This window comes from Misgurnus anguillicaudatus, chromosome 4, assembly GCF_027580225.2.
Source record: "Misgurnus anguillicaudatus chromosome 4, ASM2758022v2, whole genome shotgun sequence".
In the NCBI taxonomy this organism is placed as follows: Eukaryota; Metazoa; Chordata; class Actinopteri; order Cypriniformes; family Cobitidae; genus Misgurnus; species Misgurnus anguillicaudatus.
In genome coordinates, this window is record NC_073340.2 from 34598935 (window position 1) to 34621500 (window position 22566).

Here is a 22566-nt window from a genome sequence, read left to right on the forward strand (position 1 = left end):
CAGTTAGTTGTGACATCAGCAATATTGACATCACCTTGATCAAACTCTGGAAATTTGGAGGAAGTTCTCCAATTCTTATCTATAAATGGCTAAATCTTTTTAATTTTCAAGAACACCAAGTTGAATCTACTCCAAATCAAGGCAAAGCCATTAAGCAATGACAAACGCTTTTACGAGAGAAGACTTAGATACTAAAGTATTGAAGCACTTCACTAAGACAAGATTAAGAAAAAGACAAAATAAGAGGAAGTGCTTTTTGTTTGATTAGTGGTTAATGCCTTCACATCAAAGAGAATAAATGGAAAAACTACATGACTACATTGACTTCATAAAAAGTAAAAAAAAAAAACATGTCTGCACAAACGCTACAGAGTCCAACACGCCTCACGTGAAGAATGCAAATAAAAGCAGCTTGGCTGGAAAAAATAACCCATTTACATGAGCATTACATGTATCGCTGAAATGTAATCTCTGAATATTCACAGTCAGAGCCAACCAAGGATAACAAGTCTCACAGCATGACATCATGCAAATCACCCTAAACGCACACTATAAAATATTCACATTTTACTTTCTGCCGGCTAACTAGGCATGACGTACAGATCTTTATTTATTCACAAACTGTGAAAGACTAAATGAGGCTTTTAGGAGATTTGTTTGCATGCAATTTAAACTATGCACAAAACCGAATGTAAGATTTAAGACAGGCTTAACCTCCACAATACACATTTCTGCTGTGAAGATGACAACGCTGGAGGCCCGCTAGGATAATGATTAAAAACTGCATTAATAACCTGAACGACGACAGGTTGACTTCATCTACCTGGAGCACAATTAATGTCACAGCCAGAGTTTCATAAACAACCCACCCAGAAGATGATCAGGAAACCTGACAACATCATCATGTGGATTATTAGAGAACCATTCAACGCTGAGAATTATGAGAAAAACGTCTGATCAACAAAACAATCCTAAAATACTATATATATAATATATATATATATACAGTGGGGCAAAAAAGTATTTAGTCAGCTACCAATTGTTCAAGTTCTCACACTTAAAAAGATGAGAGAGGCCTGTAATTTTTGTCAAAGGTACACGTCAACTATGAGAGACAAAATGAGAAAAAAAATCCAGAAAATCACATTGTCTGATTTTTTAAAGAACTTATCTGCAAATCATGGTGAAAAATAAGTATTTGGTCAACAACAAAAGTTTATGTCAATACTTTGTTATATACCCTTTGTTGGCAATGACAGAGATCAAACGTTTTCTGTAAGTCTCCACAAGGTTTTTACATATTGTTGCTGGTAGTTTGGCCCATTCCTCCATGCAGATCTCCTCTAGAGCAGTGATGTTTTAGGGCTGTCGCTGGGCAACTCAGATTTTCAACTCCCTCCAAAGATTTTCTATGGGGTTGAGATCTGGAGACTGGCTAGGCCACTCCAGGACCTTGAAATTATTCTTACGAAACCACTCCTTCTTTGCCTGGGCGGTATGTTTGGGATCACTGCCATACTGAAAGACCCAGCCACGTTTCATCTTCAATGCCCTTGCTGACGAAAGGAGGTTTTGAGTCAAAATCTCACGATACATGGACCCATTCATTCTTTCCTTAACTCGGATCAGTCGTCCTGGTCCCTTTGCAGAAAAACAGACCCAAAGCATGAGGTTTCCACCCCCATGCTTCACAGGAGGTATGGTGTTCTTTGGATGCAACTCAGCATCTTTCTCCTCCAAAAACAAGAAGTTGAGTTTCTACCAAAAAGTTATGTTTTGGTTTCATCTGACCATATGACATTCTCCCACTCTTCTTCTGGATCATCCAAATGCTCTCTAGCAAACTTCAGATGGGTCCGGACATGTACTGGCTTAAGCAGGTGGACACATCTGGCACTGCAGGAATTGAGTCCCTGGCTGCATAGTGTGTTACTGATGGTAGCCTTTGTTACTTTGGTCCCAGCTCTCTGCAGGTTATTCACTAGGTCCCCCCATGCGGTTCTGGGATTTTTGCTCACCATTCTGGTGATAATTTTTACCCTAAGGGATGAGATCTTGCGTGGAGCCCCAGATCGAGGGAGATTATCAGTGGTCTTGTATGTCTTACATTTTCTAATAATTGCTCTCACAATTGATTTCTTCACACCAAGCTGCTTACCTATTGCAGATTCAGTCTTCCCAGCCTGGTGCAGATCTACAATTTTGTTTCTGGTGTCCTTTGACAGCTCTTTGGTCTTGGCCATAGTTGAGTTTGCATTCTGACTGTTTTAGGTTGTGGACAGGTGTCTTTTATACTGCTAACAAGTTCAAACAGGTGCCATTAATACAGGTAACAAGTGGAGGACAGAGGATCCTCTTAAAGAAAAAGTTACAGGTCTGTGAGAGAAAGAAATCTTGCTTTTTTGTTATTGACCAAATACTTATTTTCCACCGTAGATTGCAGATAGATTCTTAGAGGATCGGACGGTGTGATTTTCTGGATTTTTTTCCTCATTTTGTCTCTCGTGGTTGAGGTGTGCCTGTGATGAAGGTTGCAGGCCCCTCTCATCTTTTTAAGTGGGAGAACTTGCACAATTGGTGGTTGACTAAATACTTTTTTGCCCCACTGTATATAATAATAAAAAGTTTAGCATTCATAGACAAAACCATGACACAAAATGAATGGTCTGTCTCAGAGAGTAGAAGCTGTCTAACACCTAAGCACTTTTTAATGGTTACTGCTTTTCCAAGCATTACAATTTAAACTGTTAATATATTACCTGCGCTGCACGCTGACTTTCTTTTTTATAGCTCACAACTGAAGATGTGCATTTCTTACAAAGCAGAAACAGTTAATGATTGTGTGGATATGAAACATTAGACTCACAATCTCAAAAATCTCATTCGCTCGACAGATGACTGAGCGTCTGGATGGAGTACTGCAGGTGAAATGTCTTCAAAATTACATCTGTTATATCCAGACATGATGAAGCGCTATCAGTTCACAAAAGTACAAACCAGAAACATTTTCCTCACATACAGTCCACCTCCACCAGTTTTGTTGTTTTAGCAAAGTTTTAATGTCCATTCATACAGTATATATCAAAATACAAACACAATAATTTTCAAAGTGCAAACATTTCCCAGAAACGGTTTAACATGTCCATTTAAAATCCTAGATTTTTCTCTAGAGTGAAATGGTCTGTTATTACCTTATTTGGAAGGGTCATGAATAATAAAGTTAAGCTCTGCTCTGATTGGCTGTTTCACAGAGCAGCTCATTTTAGTAGCTCTGTGTGTGTGTAAATACCTTATGTTTGAGCCTGTATCAGTAAAAATATCTAAAAATTCTTAAATTAAGATGCATTTTTGGTGAGCAAAATGACCTAGGAAAAACGTTTCGTTTTTAGACAAAAATATCAAATTTAAGTGAATTTGTGCTTAAAACAAGCAAAAAAAAAAAATCTGCCAAAGGAATAAGATAACTTTTCTTGAATTAAGTGTTTATGAAAATGGTTAACTTAATTCAAGAAAAGATTTCTTATTTCATTGGCAAATATTTTTGCTTGTTTTAAACACTAACACTTTAATTCAAGAATTTTAAGATATTTTTACTGAAAACAAAAGAAAAATACTAAGTAAGAAATTCATTTTTTTGCAGTGTACCTTTTGATCCATACTGAAAACCCCCACAAATAAACGTACACCGCAAAAAATGATTTTCAAGAAAAAAATTCTTAGTATTTTTGTCTTGTTTTCAGTAAAAATATAAAAAAATTCTTAAATTAAGATGATTTTTCTTGGTTAGGAAAACGACCCAAGAAAATAAGTTTAGTTTTTAGATCAAAAATATCAAATTTTAGTGATTTTGTGCATAGAAAAGCAAAACAATCTTCAATTTTTCATTGAATTTGGTGTTTAAGAAAAATGTTCAAGATTTTTGCTTACCCCATTGCCAGATTTTTTGCTTGTTTTATGCACAAAATTACGGAGCCCCTAAGGGGACATGGAGCAAAAATTAAATAAAGTTTAGTTTGCATGCGCACCTGAAATTATTGGTTGTGCACGTGAAACTATCGGGTGCGCACGTAAAACTATTGCGTGTTCACGTAAAACACGCAATAGTTTCATATGCACACGCGAAAGTTTCACGTGAGCATGTGAAACTAAACTTTTTTTAAAATTCTGCACATGAAGGTTTTGCGTGAGCACATTAAAGTTTCACGTGAGCACATGAAACTAAACTTTCGATTTTTTTACTCCAATGTCACCTTAGGGGCTCGGTACAAAATCACTTAAATTTGATATTTTTGGTCTAAAACTTGACTTATTTTCTTAGGTCGTTTCTGCTCATCAAGAAAAAGCATTTTAATTAAAAAAAATTTTTTTTATATTTTTACTGAAAACAAGACAAAAATACTAAGATTTTTTTTCTTGAAAATTATTTTTTTGCAGTGAAACGTCAATAGTAGAACTTCAGGCTTAATGCTAACATACAGCATTAACTAGCATATAGCATTAACTAGCATGTAACGCTAGCTCAGCAGTCACAACTTTGTTTTTAGCATTGTAACAACATTGTACTTAATTTAATTTGTAATTTAATGTTGGGGCATACATCACGGTTGGTGTTATGTTGAGATTGGTCTGTTTTTCAAAGGTCTTTTGTATGCACAAAGTTAAGTTTTACATAAAAAGGAGAAAATAATCGTGTTTAATGCTTATCATATGTCATTACCATGTACAGAGCTCTTATTATTCATATATGTCTAGATAAATACAGTTTTACATTATACTACACCTTTAACATATACTTCTATATATTTTACACTTACGTTATTAATTTATGCATTCAGCAGATGCTACCATCCAAAGCAACTTATAGTGCATTCAAGCTACACCTTTTTTAGTATGCGTGTTCACTGGGAATCGTACCTGTGACCATTTTTTCCCAGCTAATGCAATGCTTTACAAAGCTACAGGAACAAAGCTGTGTCTAAGTCTTGAAAAGTTATTTATTTAAAATTGTTTAGCACTAATTCATAATTATAGCTAGTTAGACATAGCACCTTTGTCACCAAAAGCTTTTGTATCCATTCAAATGTTTATCAAGCAGCCGTCCTATCACTGTCATCTATCTGCAGCCTCATAATGGAGGTCTTTTGTGTGAAACTTCCATCACAAATCTCTCTGTCAGTACACGATATAATCCACTACCTCTCTACATTACTCACACAATGCCTCCCGCACTGAGCCAGCTGCTCCGGAGGGCACGGTATGCCTTTGAGACTGGCTCGTATCTATTGGCAGCGGTACCTAGCGGCAAACATTATTCCAGCCTTCTTGCCGCCCTCCTGTCAAACCCGAGGCTCCGAGCGGCGGGCCTATACATCACTGTCCCCATTAGCCACTGAAACACTGCTCAGATAAACCCCACGCATCAGCAAACAGCACTTCACATGCGCTCATTAGGGACAAAATGGCCGTCAGTAACCCACTCTTTGTCACGACGAGCCCAGAAGTTTGACCTTTTTAGGAGGCTGGTGCAGAGCTCCGGGGCGGCCATGCGCCAAAGACACGGAGAGATCATCATTAATGGCCGATCTGTGACAGCGTGAGACGCCACTTAAATAATCTCTGGACTGCTGTCACTGAGTAAAAGTGAGTCAGACGGATACAGAGAGAGAGAGTCTGAGGATGTTTACAAAACAGTTTTTCTCTGAGATTAGTTTGCATGGCTGGTGAGCATGGAGGGATGTGATGCATGATATGGAAGGATGTAGTGTTATTTAGGCAACTGTTTTGAAGGCAAACCAACCTAATTTGCAAATAATAACCTGATGCCACAATCACATAACCATGATAAATTGGCTATTACGTGCAAAGCAATTGCATGTGCGAGTAATACCTAGGTTGTTAGGGACTCCTGATTATGTAATAAACAAGGTTGCGCTGGCGCTTCACACGGCTAATGCAAGTACATATTGTTTACTTACTTTTTGTGAAAATGATGATTTTGTGCGCGTAGGTGTGCGCGACAAAATTACGTCAACACGGAGTGGGCGGTCGTGCATGTGTGGTGTTCACAGCAATTTTTGTAACCGCGCGTGTGGCTCCGCATCCGAAAATGATGACTTTGAGGCAATTCTGTCCGAGCAGCCAAGCCTGTGATGTATCTCTTTAATCAACCCATAAAAAAACAATGTATATACTATTTATCTGACACTCTTTTGTGGCATTCACACCAGACGCCGAAGGGGTGGCAAGCACGAGTGATTTACATGTTATGTCAATGCAAAGACGCAAATAGGCATCCTGCGGCGTGGTACCCTGGAATGACGAGGTGCGAAAGGCGGCTGAACTCGTATATGGCGTTACGTGCGAATTGAGCGTTGCCGCGGAAAATGCGCGAGTTGAAAAATCAGAACTTTCGCAGATATTCGCGCTGAGTCAACCAATTAGGATCTTGCTCTAGTAGTGACGTGATTACAGGGAGCGAGCGGAGTCGCAGAGGCCACTCCCTTGACGCGAATTTCCACGTGAATGTCTCGAATGACTTGAAATTCATGCGCGAATAAAGTGAGTAAACTCAAAATGTTCAAGCATCCAACTACGAGCGAATAGCGCATTTTGCCGCCTCTACCGCAGCTGGTGTGAACACGAATTATTTTACATATGATTCAGAATTGTTGGCTTATATTTGGATTGAATGAACCACTGGATGAGGAATACGAAACAAATGTTGCGATTTCTCTATTTTTTGTTTAGTAAAAATGTTAATGAAATGACATATTTAAGAGATTGTTGTTTTATTCATGTTCTCATATTTATATATCAAGCTCTGATGTTACAATCCTCTTTTTTGTGTTTCTTTGTGGACTCGATTGCTCGAGTCGCCCCCTGTCAGTTAAAAAAAATAGTGCAACAGCGATCAGCAGAGGCTTGCATTGTGGATCAAAGTGATTGTAAACATCCAAAAAGATCTGACAAGTAAAAAGCTGTAAACTAGAACTTTAGTTTGGTTAACAAACTTCTCTGTTTCCCCTCGAGCTCGCACTACTTTAAGTGAGGATTATTGCACATTTCCCGCAGATATGATATCATCTCATCGCTAGAAACCAGAGAATTGTGGGAACAAATCTTGCCTACAGTAAAGTCTATACTGGATGTACATAAAAAAACAAAAAAAAAGCCTGTGAATGCGGCAGTCAGATTATATTTCAGTGTCCATCTGTAACCTGGAGGGTTAAGTGTGTATTAACATCAGATCCTAATGCACATCAGTTTATTACAAATCTGCATGGATCTCCAATGATTATATAAACTCTGTATGTGGCCAACCTAAAATAAAAAATGTAATAAAAAAAACATTTGAAGTGTCAAAGGTGCATTCATGACACAAAGCATTAAAGCGCATTTAGTCTGAACGAAAGCGTTGACTGGAGGCCAGACTACTATCATACAACATCACTGTCTGACCTCATTGATGTTGTATCACCAATATCTAATCCAAAGCCTTCAACAGAGGAATTTAGACAGCAAAAGCAGCATCTTTCTATAGCCGGATTGGTAGAACAGGGCATTAGCAGTACAAAAGGTAATGGGTTCGATCCTCAGGGAACACACATACTGATAAAATGTATAGCGTGCATAAAAGTGACAAATTCATGTATCAGCACACTTTATGCATGCACGCGCATCTCTAAATAGTTCAAACGAGCACAAGCACATCATTTTGTGCCCTGACATTTCTGCAGCATTCACAAACAAAACACATAGAATTGCAAAGCTATTATTGTGGCCTCATTTCTGATTACACTCACAAACACAGTGAGTGTCCTCTACAGGACAGCGGGTGTAGAGAATGCTAACACATCTCTCCCGCCGCGAGCATTGACCGCGAGCTGATAATGAGAAACAACAGAGCGAATGAGACAGGCGGTGAACGGGTAGGTGGAGCGGCCGTACGGCCTGTGTAATGACTCTCTCTCTGTCTCTCTCTCCATCTTCACACAGACTCTCCTATCGGACCGGACAGGACACGGTCAACTGCGACACGTGTCGGAACAGCGCATGCATTATTTACAGGTTGGTTGCGGTACTTTGTTTTGTTAAGCTGGAGAGGTGTGCTACACTGATTAATGTCGTCTAGTTGATCCCCACCTCCCCGAAGCCCATCTATGTGAGGGCCACTATTTATTTAAAAACTACCCCAAAAATAAATCATCTACTTTAAAAGCTTCACAAAGGTATCACATATATAAAAAAAGATTCCTAAAATGTTATTTGTTAGGCTGTATGGCTGCATGAAGAATCTTCTTTCTGATGCACAAAAGGTTCTTTAAAGGTTACAAGTTTGTATTTCAAGTTATGAATGCTTTATTAATAATCCCAGTATGCAAAGTGTGCCGTTCAATCATTTTAAACCAGCTTAGAGAGTAAAGGTGACAAACGCTCATTTTCCTGTGTGTCTGAAGGTCAGATTGTTCAACAGCTCTGTAAGTGTGTTTCTGTCTCTAGTGCATAAAGGAGCATCGTGTGTGAAGATCGCAGGAGTGATTCGGTCCATATACTGTATGTGTGTGTGTGTGTGTGTGCCCTAGGGATTCTGGGTAAATGACAGGTAGTAATATCCTTGGATATTAGATTGGAGAGCTCGGAAAACAAGTTTTTTTCATTGAATAACATGTTAGATTTTTGCGCGTCCCTTATTTTTTGTACAAATATCTAAAATTCTTAAAGGTGCAGTGTGTAATTTTTAGAAGGATCTCTTGACAGAAATGCAATATTATATACAAAATTACATTATCATGTGTGTATAAAGACCTTCTTATAATGAATCATTATGTTTTATTACCTTAGAATGAGATGTTTTTATCTACATGTACAAGGTTCCCCTTACGTGGAAGTCGACATTTTGTGCCACCACGTTTCTACAGAAGCCCTTAACGGACAAACATTTTTGTCTCCGACGATGACATGTTTTTTTCGGTGGCGGCTACTGTAGCTTCTCAATGCGTTTCGAAAGCGAGAGGTGAGCAGTGGGCTGAGCCGTTGGTTGCAATTCTTAACCTCATCACAAGATGCCAGTAAAATTTACATACTGCATCTTTAAATCAAGATGTATTTTCTTGATGAGCAAAATGACTAGTCTAGTTTTTAGACAATTTAAGTAAATTTGTGCTTAAAACATGCAAAAAAAATCTTCCAATGGGATACGAAATGTTTCTTGATTTATTTCTTGAATTAAGTGTTTAAGGAAAAAAAATTAAGATTTGGCAATTTTTTTGCACTTTGACTTCAGACAATTTTTTGTGGCATTTTATTTAAAAGGGACATATCATCAAAATCTGACTTTCTTCATGTTTAAGTGCTATAATTGGATCCCCAGTGCTTCTATCAACCTAGAAAAAGTGAAAAAGAACAACCCACACGGCAAAAAATTACTTTATGGTATTTTTGTCTTGTTTTTAGTACAAATATCTAAAAATTATTGATGCGCAAAATGACCTAAGAAAAGAAAAATATTAAATTTAAGTGAATTTGTGCATACAACAAGCAATGGCAAGCAAATTCTTCTTGAATTAAGCATTTAAGACAAAAGTTCATTTTTCTTTTTTTTTTGGCTTATTTTATGCACAAATTCACTTACATTTAATATTTTTGTGCAGTGTGCATTGCAAAAAATTATTTTCAAAATGTTTGTCTTGTTTTCAGTAAAATATCTAAAAATTCTTAAAGATGCTTTTTCTTGATGAGCAAAACGACCCAAGAAAATAAGTCTAGTTTTTAGACCAAAAATATCAAATATAAGTGATTTTGTGCCTAAAACAAGCAAAAAAAATCTGCCAATGGGGTAAGCAAATTTTTCTTGAAATTTTTCTTGAATTTAGTGTTTAAGAAAAATGTTCAAGATTTTTTTGAGAGAATGGCAAACCATTCTCTGCATGCATATTAGGGCTGGGATAAACGATTATTTTTTTAAACGATTAATCTAGCGATTATTTTTTCGATGCATCGATTCATCTAACGATTCATTTTATCAGTCCGATTCGACTTCGATTCGATTCGATTCTCGATTATCTCCCCATTAATTAACTAATAGCAATTTATACATGTTGATTTACATATCTGAATGTAAACATTTCAATATATGTTCATTGCTCTTAAAATTTCAAAATAAAAAAGACTATACAAGTGCAAAATACTGCATTCTTAGTCAGAGGTAGCATTCAATAAAGCGTTGGCAGCTCATACTGTGTAGTTTAGTAACAGTATAAAAAATCTCAAGTTCAAATTACTTTATTTTACATGCATTTATGAGCAAAACCTCTTCAATGTGCCTTTTGATGGTCAGTGTAACTTTTATAACTTGATTTGTTTAATCCACATTGTTTTCGTGCTGTTCTAGTCCATTTAATGACAGATATAAACACAATTATAGACTTAAGAAGCACATATATTATTAAATCTCTTTCTCTTAAGTTTGTTAAGATAGACTAGGACTCATTTACTGCTGGACAGAGAGTGAATGAAAGCGCAGTCTTCTGGCAACAGTGACATATTTCATTGCTTTCTGTTAAATTGCTCAAAGTCATGACTGTTTAAAACACACTTCACATTCATGATTTTAAGGTAAAATGACACTTTTTCGCGTCAATCCACGAGCATTTAAACCATAAACAAAGCACTTTCACTTTAATTGAGCATGAGCAGCGCAGCAGAACTGACGCAGAAACGATTGCAGCACTGTTGCTACAGAGCCGCGAGCTCGCGCTGCTCATGCGGCGGGGTGCATGCTTGTTAACATGGGGGCTGAAAAAAACACACGCCGCACGTACTGCTCACACTTGCTGTGTGAAACCGGCTTGGACTGAAGCCACTCGCATTGCTACTATTCTACGGCGCCGCCTTTTTGGGTCTGACGAATCGACGCGCATATTTTGTGTCGACGTATTTTTTGCGTCGATGCCGTCGATTACGTCGACGCGTTGTCCCAGCCCTAATGCATATTTTAAATATTTAAAATCAAAATGTGTGAATGTTAACATTAGTTAATGCACAAAAAACTAACATGAACAATTGTATTGGCATTAACTAAAACTAACAAAGATTAATATATGCTGAAACTATATTGTTCATCGTTAGTTCAGCTAATGCATTTACTAATGTTATCAAATACAACCTAAAGTGTTAGCTTTAAAGTATTTTTAGCAGTATTAATCATTCTCCACTTACATTGTATACTGTTAGAAAAAGAGATTGAAAACTCTACTTTTTCTTTCACTGGGATGGTACCCTCAAAGGTCCATTTTTGTACCTTTATGAGTATACAACACACTGAAAAGTTGCACCTTTTTGGTTTTTTAAAAGACCTTTAAGACAAGTTAAATGTTACAGTTAAAAAAAACTTTAACTGTACCTTTAAAGTTGCACAATAGGTTCTTAAATACAGTAATATACCTCAAAATGTACATTGTATTATGTTTTGTATAGGCTTACCTGTAAAGGTACAAAATGGAACCTTAGGGTACTGAAAGGGTACAGTTTTCCAAGAGTATAGAAAGTAACAGCCTGAATACTCCACTTTAAAAAAACGCGTTTAAAACTGTGTGATGTGAATGATGGCATTTTCTCCCATTTTTGAGTGAACCAGATATTAAAAAGTGTGCAAACCTGGCAAACACCTGTATTTTAATCTGATGTTGAGCATAAGTGAGATAAATCTTGGGAAGTGTCTCAGGAGAACTAAACAGTGCCGTAGATAGCAAGTGTCAAAGTGACATGAGCTCCCCTGGCCATGTGAAAAGGCAAAACTCCCTGAAGTCGACAAGCAAAAGACAAGAAATCAAATTTAGCAGCTCCCTTTGAAGCAAAGGAGAGGATTAACAGCAATCTAATTACACGCAGACCGGAGAAAATACTCAACATGAGGGAGCAGAAATCTCTCTAGTGAAAGAATCCTCAGCTCAGGTGGATAAATGAATCGAGACGTAGCACAGTTAGAGGATCATGATATTATCTACTCAATGTTTACCTGATTCATTGCAGCCAATTGATTCTTTTGGACAACTGGTTTCAATTAACCTGTTCAAACTACTTAAAGAAAGTTTAACACACTTGAATTGATTCTCACGATGGTCAAAATCTTTTAATTCAAATGATTGTAGAAAAAAATCTGAACTACATATGGAAAAAAGAAAATTAATTGGAAAAGCTTAACTAGATTATTTTCATATTTGCATTTTATTATAGTTTATTGCTTTACGGTTATGCTACAAAGTAATCAATAAAATGAGCAGGTGTGTCTAAACTTTTAAAAATAATACATCCCACCTTCACATTATCAAAAACATTGCCCATCCTGTTTATTCAGGTAATTTTATTGGTAATTTCTCAAAGATTTGTTTGACTATAGTTCAGTGTGTGTGTGTGTGTGTGTGTGTGTGTGTGTGTGTGTGTGTGTGTGTGTGTGTGTGTGTGTGTACATAAACCCACCCTTGTTTACAGATGACAAACAGAATGGCGTTACATCCACGTAAATCATGCTAATAGAGTTCAGTCTGAAGAAGCCAAAGTGGTCTACTTAGCATAATACGCCAGGGAGGAGAAATCTCATGACAGAAAACACAAGAGCTCAGACCTCTGCTCTTCAATCTCACCACCAGCATAACAACATCAGACCAAGCTTCGTCCCTATACTAAACACTCAGGGGCATGTATTTTGAAAAAAAAATAGGATAAATATATTAAACTGCAAAAATCAAACTCTTACCAGAAACTTTAAACTCTGATCTGAGTTTTTTGTAGAGACCAATACTGATTTTTTTTAAATGGATACCGATACCAAATATTTGGATGCTTACGTGCCGATAACCGGTATGCTGAACTGATTTTTATTTACTGTTATACAACTGTTTTTGACACAATTAATACAACACTACTGAACTGAACAACCCCTTATAATAATAATCACAATCACTCCCTCTTTGCATATAAAGTAATAAATAGAGGGGTCTGAAAGAGTGAAGAATATCATTGAAAAAAATGATTCATTCAATTTACTCAATTTTTTAAGGTAAGTGGTTGCAATCAGTTTATTTAAGCTACTTTTAAACAAAAGTTTTTTGTTTTGTTTGTTTTTTCTATTATGTTTGCTGTTGTTGTTGTTTAAATGTAGCTTAAATAAATTGATTGCGACCACTTACCTTAAAAAAAACGAGTAAATTGAATGAATCTTTTTTTTCAGTCTAATATGAATTTAATATATATTATCACTGAAATAATACATTGTCAGGAAAGTAACAAACAAAACAGCTTATATGTCTTTGAATTTTTTTAGTGGTATTTTATGTCAAAATAATAAATATTTAGTTGGTTACGTTTATGAAATGGCTGTTGACAAAGCGCTGTTTATCTATGCTTTTACTCGCACATTAACTGTATCAAACTGCGACAGCTGGTGGAGGTAATAATTAATTAATTAATATCCACAAACGTTTATTTAGATGTTTTAGCAAAATAATGTTTATCTTGTAAATGTTAATATAATTTAGTGTAAATCTTGTTAAAAGTTTGCTACATGGTGGCTGTGCTTCAGTCTTCGACCTGTTAATTGAACAGCAATATGAACGTTATTTTACAAGGCTACTAATAAATATAAATAATAGAAAAACTCATTTAATTCAGAGTTTTAATTTCACCAAGCATTCATTTATGACTGTTTTATTCATGCTAAGCTACGTTGTTATTGGGACAGGATTTGATGGATTAGTTTATGTGACTCTGCGTTTGTCTTAATTTCTTAGCCAAGCTGCATACATGCATCAGGCATTTATAACACATCTCATTTGTGCATTATGTCTGTTATGTTAAATAAGTTGATTAATTAAAGCAAAGTAAGTATACTCAAAGTCCTTTTAATGAAGTCGCGTCACTCCGCCGTCATATTTGCTGTGCACGTTGCAGTTGCTGTGACGAAATGGCGGCGTTTATCGTCAATCCGATATTACAAATCCGATATCCGATATATATCGGGGAAAATATCAGGAAGCAGATATATTGGTCGATCTCTAGCATTTTTTTTACATTGTGTTGTATATGTGAAGTTACACTCCTACAGGTCAGAAAATGTTAACGCAGTTAAATGTGTAAGTTAAAACTGAAAGTATATTTGAATTAGCTATGACATTTAACCTTTGAGAACCTACAGGTTCAAATTTGGCCACTGTTAATTACTTCGTGTGGACTTTCGGTCTCGTGGCCTTAAATTGCGCATACTCAACCTACGAATCCGTAGGGTGTCCCATCTGTCATTTTTACGCTCCGAAGTGTGCTCATCAGCGCCCCCTTTGCACCCTTGATGTAGTCTTCAGTGAAGCCCGCACTGCTGCAGGCTCCACACACTTTACCAACCCATAAGTCCTTCAAAAAGAGTAATCAGACGACGGATGGGAGAAGGTCACCACTTCTCTTTCTATTTCCATCGTGACACTCGAGTCTGTCCCAAAATATGACTCGTGGACTGCACTACATGATGTCATTAAAGTGTGGACTCTGAGGAAGTCCACAAGTCCGTTGTGTGCCATTTGGAACTTAGATGTAATAAAACCGGAAATAAGGGCGGGACATATTGAGTGGCTCCTCCCACTTTTAAAATAGCCAATAGAGTTTAGTTAACCTCACAGCCTGGAGTCTTTCAAACTCAATGTGATTCTGTCATCCATATAACTTCGAGCAGAGCAGCTGTCAATGTATACAGAAGACAGCAAAATAGCTGAATAGAGATTTTACAGGCCTAACCTTCTCACATCGCTCTGCATTTTTACTTTCCTCTTACACCTCTCATTTCCTGCATCATTATCCCTCCATCAGTTCAGTTCAGCTCTCCGCATCAATTCTGCGGCTTTCATTCCCCCTTAAGAAAGGATTCTGCCGGTCTGCCCGTGGCGGACGTGCCTAACGTTATTCATGTGAAAAGTAGACGGAGAGAGTTTCAATTAATTTCTTTTCTTTTTTCCTCGGGTGATCACTAAACTCAGGAGAGGAAACATACCGTGTAGCTATAGCGAGGACTTAAAAGTGTTTCATTTATTTGAAGCCTAGCCGCTGAAAACTCTTCTTCCGAGCTTTGTTCGCCTGGTAGCCGTGTCATCGCATTTCATCACGCTAGGCTGCTTTTCTTAATGTGGCGGTCCGACTGGGATAGAGATCTCTAAGGGTCTATTAGGTGAGAGATAACCGTGTTTAATAGGCAGAGCTTAATGGAGTCACAAAAACAAATCCAGACTTAAGTGCTTGGTTTGTGAACAGGGGGATAATGCATGCTAAACCGTAGTGCTCATGCAGGAGAGCCGGGTTCGAATATGCAGTGTGGACCCTCCGATTAATCAGAATTGAGTTTTGCTTTTAATGTTTGATTCAAACGATTATGAAAATGAGATTTTTAAGGTAAAGTGAATATTGTGCTGCACAATATTTATGGGAATTTATGGGAATTATTTGGAAACTTATATAAACTATGTCATATACAAACATAAACATTTTGTTTGGTCATAAGCAGACATGCATGCAAGGTAATACAGATTTGGAGGAATTCTGATACTTACGCTCATTAAGCCATGGATTTATTTGATCAAAAGTCCTTCAGTTTTAATGATCTCTGAAGGATTGTTTTTAAAAATAAATGAAGACTTTATGAGCATAAGAATGTAGAAGAGCAGCTACATGATAGCTAGCCTCATAAATGTTCAATAAAATAGTGCTAGCTTGCTTTTAGATATCTGATTTCCTGCCTTCAAGAAATGATCTGTGCATGTTATGGAAGAACGAGAGCTCATGCAGGGGGTGTGGCCTCAATGGGCCTTCAGTAAGCAGTGTGCTGTGTACATGTGACTGAGACTTTTACTGAGACTGAGTTTTTACTGTCTGGCCTGAGTGGATGCTTCAGTATTTTATAAGTTGGGTAAGAGCGCCACCTGGTGGATACTAGCAGAAATATGGATTGCCATAAAAACTCGTCATTGGCAGGGAAGCGTTTTTCTTTATTGTCAAGTTGACTCGTCAATGGTGGAGAAAGAGTTAACTACATTTAAGTTCACTGTTGTAGGCAATTGTGCAATTTTGTCAAATTCCCAGTTTATTCCCATTAATTCCCATATAGTCCTGTTAATTCCCATGGAAAGTTTCCAGCCTTGAAAATTCCCAGAATTTGGCATCATTAGTTATAAATGCAGTGTGAATAAATCAATGCAATCTGATGTTGAATCAATGTTGTTGTGACGTTCTTGTTGATTGTGATAAAGTAGCAACTTTGAGGAGAAAGACGAGAAAGAGCTGGAGCATTAAAAGTGCAAGACGAAGTGAAGAGCAATAAATTGTATAGTGTTGTATAGTTTCGCTTTATATAACACAAATCAATTTTCAAAACATAGACTGAGTTTTTACTGTTTGGCCTTAGTGGATGCTTCAGTATTTTATAAGTTGGGTAAGAGCCCCACCTGGTGGAATTGGCGGAAATATGGATCGCCGTAAAAACTCGTCATTGGCAGGGAAACATTTTCTTTATTGTCGAGTTGACTTGTCAATGGCGGGGAAAGAGTTAACTACATTTAAGCTTCCTGTTGTAGGCAACTGTGCAATTTTTGTCAAATTCCCAGTTTATTCCCATAAATTTCCATATATTCCCGTTAATTCCCATGGAAAGTTACCAGCCTTAAAAAATTACCAGAATTTTGCAACCTAGTTATAAATGCAGTGTGAATAAATCAATGCAGCATTGGATGTTGAATCAATGTTGTTGTGACGTGCTGCTTGCTCACAATACAGTAACAACTTTGACAAGAAAGAAGAGAAAGAGCCGGAGCATTAAAAGTGCAAGAGTAAGTCAAGAGCAATAAACTTGTATAGTGTTGTAAAGCCTCGCTTTATATAACACAGATCAATTTTCAAAACATAGACTGAGTTTTTACTGTTTGGCCTTAGTGGATGCTTCAGTGTTTTATAAGTTGGGTAAGGGCGCCACCTGGTGGATAGTACCGGAAATATGGATTGCCGTAAAATCTCGTCATTGGAGGGAAGCATTTTTCTTTATTGTCGAGTTAACTCTTCAATAGCGGGGAAAGAGTTAACTACATTTAAGTTCCCTGTTGTAGGCAACAATGCAATTTTGTCTGTTTATTCCCATTAATTGCCATATATTCCTGTTAATTCCCATGAAATTTTCCAGCCATGAAAATTCCCAGAATTTTGCAACCCTAGTTATAAATGCAGTGTGAATAAATCAATGCAGTGTGTGATGATGTTGATGAATCGATGTTGTTGTGACGTGATGCTTGCTCGTGATACAGTAACAACTTTGACAAGAAAGACGAGAAAGAGCCGGAGCATTAAAAGTGCAAGAGCAATAAACTTGTTTAGTGTTGTATAGTCTTGCTTTAGATACTGTAACACAGATCAATTTTGAAGTTCCTCGACAGTATTTCGTGATCCATTGTTGTTCTATGTGAATTATAAGATCCATCTATCTCCATATCAATGATATTCATGGGGCCTCAAAACAAACTCTACAGTGCTACCGTTATGGCCCAACGACAGTTTGAAGCAAATCTTCCTGATAACAGTTAGTTCATGTTGACATTTATAGCCAGCTACCCAAAATAACTGGTTTAAGACATCTGAAGATAACTCTCTCTCTAGACTACTGATGTTTGATACGGACATAACAAACGCACCGTGTGCTTACAATGCACCGGCCACTTCTGTAAGTGTCAGCGATAGCTTCTGCCCCCCGTTTCTCGCATATAGACAGACATGAATGAGTCTCTCTCGCCCTCAAGCACAGACCCAAACAAGACGAAGGAAGGAAATGAAAGAGTCATTTTCAGACTTTCCTTTGTGACAGCCATTTGTAATAAAGCACATTAAAGGGGCTTGTTAAGGCGTGTGAGAAATGTATTACACCTCAACACACAGACAGAGAAAGAAAGAGAGAAAGGTAGAGAAAGAAGAATGAATGAATGTTTTATTAAAAGCTCCTGCGAGTGGCTTTCTCACCGAGATGATTATCTGGACACACTGTTCCTCTGCTAATGAGCTTGAGATAGCAGACTTCCTTCACTGAAACCACATTTCTCCAGTGAAAGACCTCGACCCGCTGGTTTTTTCAGCGTCTCTGTGTTCCTACGAGCGATGTCAGTTATGCACTGCAGGCTTGCAGATCTGCTTGGATGAGCGGAGAGAAATATGACAGACGGCAGAAGGTCTTGTAAAACGATTCTCAACGAAAGCAGTGCGCGAGAGAGAGAGAGAGAGAAAGAAAGAGCCAGCGGCGTGCGGCCCGGTGTTTACTCACAGACGCAGATGATGAGAGGGCATCTGGTGCTAATGAGAGACAGATTCACTTTCACTCGAGCGTCAGTCCGGTGTCGCTTCCAAAAGCACACAAACACAACAGACTGCCAAATCCGACTAACAAAACAAGCTAACAAATCTTTGCAGCTATGTACATTTAATCCTTGATATTTACTGTGTTTGCAAATATTTACCTTACGTCTGAAATGACTCAAAAAGTTTTTTTTTCACCTAGTGATAGGATCTACTTACCAAATGTGACCCTGGTCGTGAATCGCATAGGTATATTTGTAGAAAAAGCTAAAAATACATTATCCATAATCATGCCAAAATTCATTATTATATTATGTAAAAACCATGCTCCGTTCCATGAAGATATTTTATTTCCTATACTGTAAATTAGGGATGGGCGATAATTTGCATATGATTGTCATTGCGTATTTCGTCAGTAAAGCCCGTTCCTTGAATAGAAGTAAATCAGCTGCTTTCAGATGGAACGGCATTTACTACACAAAGCTGTAGTTCACTTACAATCAGGGCAATTTCGCATTATCGCGGACGTATCACCTGCGATATGTATGTGATATGGCAAAGCTTGTCAGTGAACTACGGCTTTGTGTAGTAAATGCCGCTCCATCTGAAAGCAGCTGATTTACTTCTAATCAAGGAACCGGCTTTACTGACGAGATGCGCATGATATAGCATGCGATTTATCGCCCATCCCTACTGTAAATATTTTAAAACTATTTTTGTGAGTGGATGCAGCAATTATTAAGACATTTGACAAGTTAGGTGTGCGGTATACTCAAAAATAATCAACACCTATGGAACATTTCTCAGCCAACCAGATTACAGAATTGAACAGGCCTGTGGTATAATGGAAGATATTTTTTGACAACCAAAAAAATTCAAAGTGAGTCAAGAACAGGTTGATTTTTTTTTTTTATTTCCTATACTGTAAATTAGGGATGGGCGATAATTTGCATATGATTGTCATTGCGTATTTCGTCAGTAAAGCCCGTTCATTGAATAGAAGTAAATCAGCTGCTTTCAGATGGAGCGGCATTTACTACACAAAGCTGTAGTTCACTTACAATCAGGGCAATTTTGCATTATCACGGACGTATCACCTGCGATATGTATGTGATATGGCACAGCTTGTCAGTGAATTACGGCTTTGTGTAGTAAATGCCGCTCCATCTGAAAGCAGCTGATTTACTTCTAATCAAGGAACCGGCTTTACTGACGAGATGCGCATGATATAGTATGCGATTTATCGCCCATCCCTACTGTAAATATTTTAAAACTATTTTTGTGAGTGGATGCAGCAAAATCGCGATCAAAATTGGCCAGAAACGCGCCTAAAAAACTTTGCTTTGCTAATCATTCCTTTGGGGATTTCCCATTCAAGTTTAGTTTACATACAGTATGTAAAAGCTTACAACTTCCCCCATTTAGTCAACAAGGTCATTACAGCCAGAGGCATTATGCCCATGGAAACTGAGGGGCCCTCTCGAATGTTGAGCAAAGGGGATTTTGCATACAACTTAAAAATCTTTTAAACATCACTTTATTTGTCACTTTGTTTCATTGGCAAAATATGACCATCAGTTCTTAATTTTTCTGAGATTTTCGTGCATGCTTCATTCTGGATGCAATTAATGATTTATACAAACCCAGACACAACAGCGCTGGCACCAGATTTTCAAATCGTTGTATCTTGGCCAAATATTCCTATCCTATTCCAACAAAATGACTAAAAAACAGGTGCGTTGTGGGATAGTTAACGAAGACAAAAAGCTCTTCAGACCCTTACAAAAATGAACCATGGAAAATTATAGTAAAAATTTATTAACCACAGGGTTTCCCGCAGCATGTTGCAGTTCGGGTGGCCCGCCTAAGTAAAACCCTACCGCCTTAACTAGGTCGTCCAAAAAATAAATAAATAATTAGCTGCACAAAAGGCCATCAAGTGCATCTCGGAGAATAGCACGGAGGCGTTTCACACCCTGAGCGGGCATGCGCGCCACACAGCCAACTGAGAGAAAGATGTGGTCCGTCACTGTCTGGAGGATAGCCAGTTGATAAAACATCTCGGAGAATAGCGCGGACACGCTTCACACCATGGCCCGAAATGGTCCGTCAACTGTCTGGAGGATAGCCAGTTGATAAAACGCGTGTCTGTGAGAACTATTTCTCAATACTATTTCTAAAATATTTTCATCATGACGCTTACGCCCCTCCCCTTTGATTGCCACACACCACCTTAACCAACAAATTTTCTGCGGGGAACCCTGAACTAGGGATGTGCATTTGTCATTTTTTCATTTTGATTAATCCATAGGTTTGAAAAACGAGTACTCGATTAACTGGGGGCGGGGCAATCAAATGGACGGGGGCGTGTACGTCATGGTGAAAATGTATTTTTATTAAAAACACTCAAATAAAACTTAATTTTGAAGAAACTATGACAGCAAAATGAACACATACTAGATTATTAATGTTTTTATCAAAAACCTCTAACCGGAAAAGCTGTGTGATGAAGTGAAACTAAAGGGTTAATAAACACAAACTGATGCACTTTCTATATGACGCACTCTGAATAATATTAGGCCTTTATACAACATAAATGTACAACGTGCATCTATCTGCATAAAATGCAAGATCATCGTTTTCATGATCGATCATCGGTGCCACGTTCGAGTACTCGAGCAATCGAGTACTCGTGCCCATCCCTACCCTGCACCATGTTGCCTTTCCTTTTAATTGATTACCATTTGTAAAATTATGGTTTTATTAGACACAAAAAACATGGTTTAACTATAGTTATTGTACCAAAGCCATGGTTAATTTGTGGTTTAACTGCATGACTTTCTGGTTTTAGTGTTAGTAAAACCATAGTACATTTTCATTCTTTATGGATATTGTATTAAATAAGTAATGAATAATTGAAGACGGGCTGTTGAATTATAAGAAAATAATGCACACCCAAGGTGGTAATGCGGCACAAAGTGAAGCAGAGTGTGCTTCATTTTCTTATAATTCAAAAAACCACCATTACCACAAACATTGCTCTGGTGCCTATTATTATTATTATTATTGACATTTGACAAGTTAGGTGTGCGGTTTACTGAAAAATAATCAACACCTATGGAACATTTCTCAGCCAACCAGATTACAGAATTTAACAGGCCTGTGGTATAATGGAAGATATTTTTTGACAACCAAAAAAAATCAATGTGTGTCAAGAACAGGTTGATTTTTCTATTATGTATAATACTTGAGACACAACCAGATCTATACACTGTCAAAAGTTTACACCAAAAACTTGAGATGCATGCAGAAGTTTGGGTACTTTATTCTCTTTATTCTCACTCGAGCATTTAACATAAATGCATACATCACAAGCACTTAACCACAAAGCGAACGCGTCTCCCCTGTTACATGTTACCGTGACAACGGGATGCGAGAGCCTCCACGTTAATGAGCTTAAAGAGGAGGAGCGAAACACAATCAAACTACTTCACATCCAGAGGGATACAGGAAACAAAACCTCTGACACATAAAAGAAAGCACTAAGCCGCACACAAACGGGCGTGCAGGGGCAATGAGCAGGGATAGACGGCTCTTATCAATGCTATTCTCATCCTAATTAGAGGCTTAGAAACAGAGAAATACGTCAAGACTCTTGTTTCACAACAGTCGTGGGAGGAAAGCAAAAACCAAGAGAGAGGATCAATGAACGACGCAAACCCAAACGTCAGAAAGAAAGAAATTAAAGCGTGTCAGACAATAAAGAACAACACATCTCTGCCGGTGGATTCGCAACCTCATTCGCTTTTATCGCGGTTACAGCGTGGTTGATTTTGGAATGCAAATGAAATATTGACATTTTCTTGACGGCCACTTCCCTGCGCTCTACTCCAGTAATGTTCTAGTTTATTTGTGGGGGACCATATTGATCTAGAGAAAAATATTAAACATTGATTTTGGAGTTAGAAATCGTGAGCACTGTATTATCCTTCATGTCTCACGGGGACCGAGCTTCGATTTAGAAAATAAAATTAATTCTCCCGTTAAACCAAAATATTAAGAGCTTTTGGGAACTAAACGATTTTATTCTTCAACGATAAAGAAATAATATTCAACAACAGGATGTACAATGTCAGGTCTATGAAAAAAGAGATTATCATAGGAAACACAGGTTTTTGTGGATCAATGGTAGGGATGTCACAA

The 22566-nt window shown here is 37.6% G+C and overlaps 2 protein-coding genes across 3 annotated transcripts in view; one reads left to right on the forward strand and one right to left on the reverse strand.

Moving 5' to 3' along the window:
- The window catches only part of dock1 (dedicator of cytokinesis 1), a 333542-nt gene that overhangs the window by 165025 nt on the left and 145951 nt on the right, over positions 1–22566 (reverse strand). The window lies entirely within an intron of this gene.
- LOC129421493 (inhibitory synaptic factor 2A) overlaps positions 1–22566 on the forward strand; it is a 45252-nt gene that overhangs the window by 17284 nt on the left and 5402 nt on the right. Inside the window, exon 3 of the mRNA XM_055177083.2 lies at positions 7996–8067. Coding sequence (XP_055033058.2) covers positions 7996–8067 — 72 coding nt within the window. The remainder of the gene's footprint in view (positions 1–7995; positions 8068–22566) is intronic.